Source organism: Ammodytes marinus (genome assembly GCF_949987685.1).
Source record: "Ammodytes marinus genome assembly, chromosome: 19".
NCBI lineage: Eukaryota > Metazoa > Chordata > Actinopteri > Uranoscopiformes > Ammodytidae > Ammodytes > Ammodytes marinus.
The window spans coordinates 22,882,771-22,885,270 of NC_137223.1; the positions used below are offsets into that span (position 1 = coordinate 22,882,771).

The following is a 2,500-nucleotide window of genomic DNA, read 5'->3' on the forward strand; positions in this document are numbered from 1 at the left end:
TGTAGGCAAGACCAAAATGACACATTCTTTGGGTGTAGTTTGGTGTGGCGAATAGTCAAAATATGCAGTTTGAACTGAGCCTATGCCATAACTCAACTTATTGTCATCTTGCTCAACCAGTTCATGCTCTCATTAACTAAATCCTGTTCTACCAAAATGCAATGTATTCCTAGAAACTGAGATTTTTTCAAATAACTCGAAAGCTGGATTCATCCGTTGTAGCCAGAATCTAGTAGATTATCGGTGCCATAAGAGACATGTTTACATTATGATACATTTGTAAATCTACTATATAGCATAGCAACACCAACATGTAGGCTACATTTAAAATAACACACTTTTTGAATGGAGTTTGGTGTGGACCATAGGTGTGGACCTCTTTGTAAGCTACAATATGCACTAGTTCGAAACAGGCTGCATGTAATCAGCTAAAAACCAAAATAGGCTACACACACTTCTGTTTACATAAGGGCTGACGTTTGATTTTTGAATGAATGAGTCGCAGGGAGAATCCGTCAGAAGCTAAATGCCATCAGACAAATGCTTACACTACGCTATGGTAAATATGTCATTTCGCAGTCGAGTACAATAACACCATTTTCGAGTGGATTTCGGTCCAAAACGTGCCGTTAATGAGCGAATTCCCTCACTGTCATGCTGTGCACATTCACACACCCACTCTGGCTACTCTCTTTCCCTTTTTTTATAATATGTTTGCAAATCCCATTTAACCTCTACAGCGGCAGTTTAACGGCTTATCTACGCTTATCTCCTGTGTTGTCATTAGCTACTAAAACGGTTAGCAGAGACGAGAGCGCGAGGACGTGGCAGACAGACCACTATCAGCGAAGAACAATTTTTTTTTCAAATGTTTTTTTTTTTTTTTTTTACCGCAGTCAGCCGCGTATTCTTCCCATTCGGATAGCGAGCTGCAGCCTTGTTTGTGGAGCTCGTTGTTGAACAAAGTGAGAGTGGAGAAATATTCCGAGGAGAAGATAGTCTCGGTGAAATACAGCAACGACAGAGCGATCACAACAACGGCCCGGCTTGTAGGGGCCATGTTTGGTTGTGCTACATGTGAGTGAGTGACGCCAGAGAGCGGAAGTTGCCGCAGTTCTCCTTCCCAACCACCCTAACGACGAAACCGAACCGAGCACGCCCCCCTCACGCATGCGCACTCATCCCGGTATGCAAGCACTAGTTCAAACTACATTTCCCGACATGCTTTGCGGCTGTCAAAACAAAACTGCCCCAAACCCAAACTGGTACATCCACTGTCTGTCAATGCAAAACAAAACAAACAAGAACGATTTCACATTAAAACCAAAATCACAACTAGCTTTGGCTTTAACCCCATCATGCATAAATTACAACCGTCACATATCCATTATCACATATAATATAAATATAATAATAATATAGTAAGCTTCACAGATAAAACGATTCAACAACTCCTTTCCACAACATTTGTTTCGGTCCAGATGGATAATATGAGTTAAATCCATAGATAATGGTTAAAATCCTATGGTTAAATCACAACCCTGTGCTTTTACTTTGAAGGCGGACCTGACCGGGCGCTTTTGACTACCGCTTCGTTTGTCTCACATGTAGCTTTCAGTAGCATCAGTTCCCAGAAGCTAAGAATGGGGAAATATATCTTTAGGTGTATTGAATGTAACGAAAGAGCCACAGAACTACACAGGGACTACAGTAACGGCATCCTGAAAACCACCATATGTGTGAGTAAACTCTCAACTGCTCTGTTTTTGTGTTGCTTTGCTAATGTTGCTATTTGTGATGCTAGCTGTCAGGGTCTGCCTCATAGATGTAACGTGCATTAATCTACTATAACTCATTGTAAATAGTTTATATCTACGTTTAAATGGGTATTAACTATTTTCAGCGGGTCTTTGAACAGTCTCAAATACAATAATCGGAATTTTAGGAATGTAAATGCCAACAAAAGTTACATATTGTAGGTGTGCGGCGATATTCCTTAACTATGACTGATAGTGTTGTATTGACTCATTCAACTTAGATAACATGATTCAACACTTTTTCTATCAATTATGGGCATTATCTCATTAATCTACGCTTAAGTAGCTTTATTATTATCATTAGCTGTCAGTGAATGTTTTTCTGTGTGTCCAGGAGTCGTGCCAGAAACCAGTGGACAAGTACATTGAGTATGATCCGGTTATCATCCTGATTGATGGCATTCTGTGCAAGACGCAGGCCTTCAGACACATTCTGTTCAACACAAGCCTGAATGTAAGTAACTCTTTATTTAGTAACCTTCATAAACACAGGATGTTCAGGTCTCCATGCCGTAAATTGTCTTGTCTAAGTTCCTGGGAAAAATTGGACCCGTGTGTAAAGCAGACAGATTTTTTTCATTGATGGTTTTGTTTGCTGTTACAGATCATTTATAATCATCAGAGAAAAAATTAATCTGTTTCTTAAACATTTAAAAGTTCCTCATAGGTACGGTTCTTGAGTA

At 39.8% G+C, this 2,500-nt stretch overlaps 2 protein-coding genes across 3 annotated transcripts in view; one reads left to right on the top strand and one right to left on the bottom strand.

The window, feature by feature from the left end:
* Positions 1–1,060, bottom strand: part of ttc13 (tetratricopeptide repeat domain 13) — a gene marked incomplete at its 5' end in the record, with an annotated part of 26,435 nt that extends 25,375 nt beyond the window's left edge. For both annotated transcript variants that reach the window (XM_080048020.1, XM_080048019.1), the window contains one exon: positions 892–1,060. In XM_080048020.1, the coding sequence (XP_079904146.1) occupies positions 892–1,060 (169 nt within the window). The remainder of the gene's footprint in view (positions 1–891) is intronic.
* A 535-nt stretch (positions 1,061–1,595) lies between these two features.
* Positions 1,596–2,500, top strand: part of arv1 (ARV1 homolog, fatty acid homeostasis modulator) — a 4,307-nt gene continuing 3,402 nt past the window's right edge. Inside the window, exons 1-2 of the mRNA XM_080047708.1 lie at positions 1,596–1,739; positions 2,152–2,271. Coding sequence (XP_079903834.1) covers positions 1,644–1,739; positions 2,152–2,271 — 216 coding nt within the window. The 5' untranslated portion in view covers positions 1,596–1,643. The remainder of the gene's footprint in view (positions 1,740–2,151; positions 2,272–2,500) is intronic.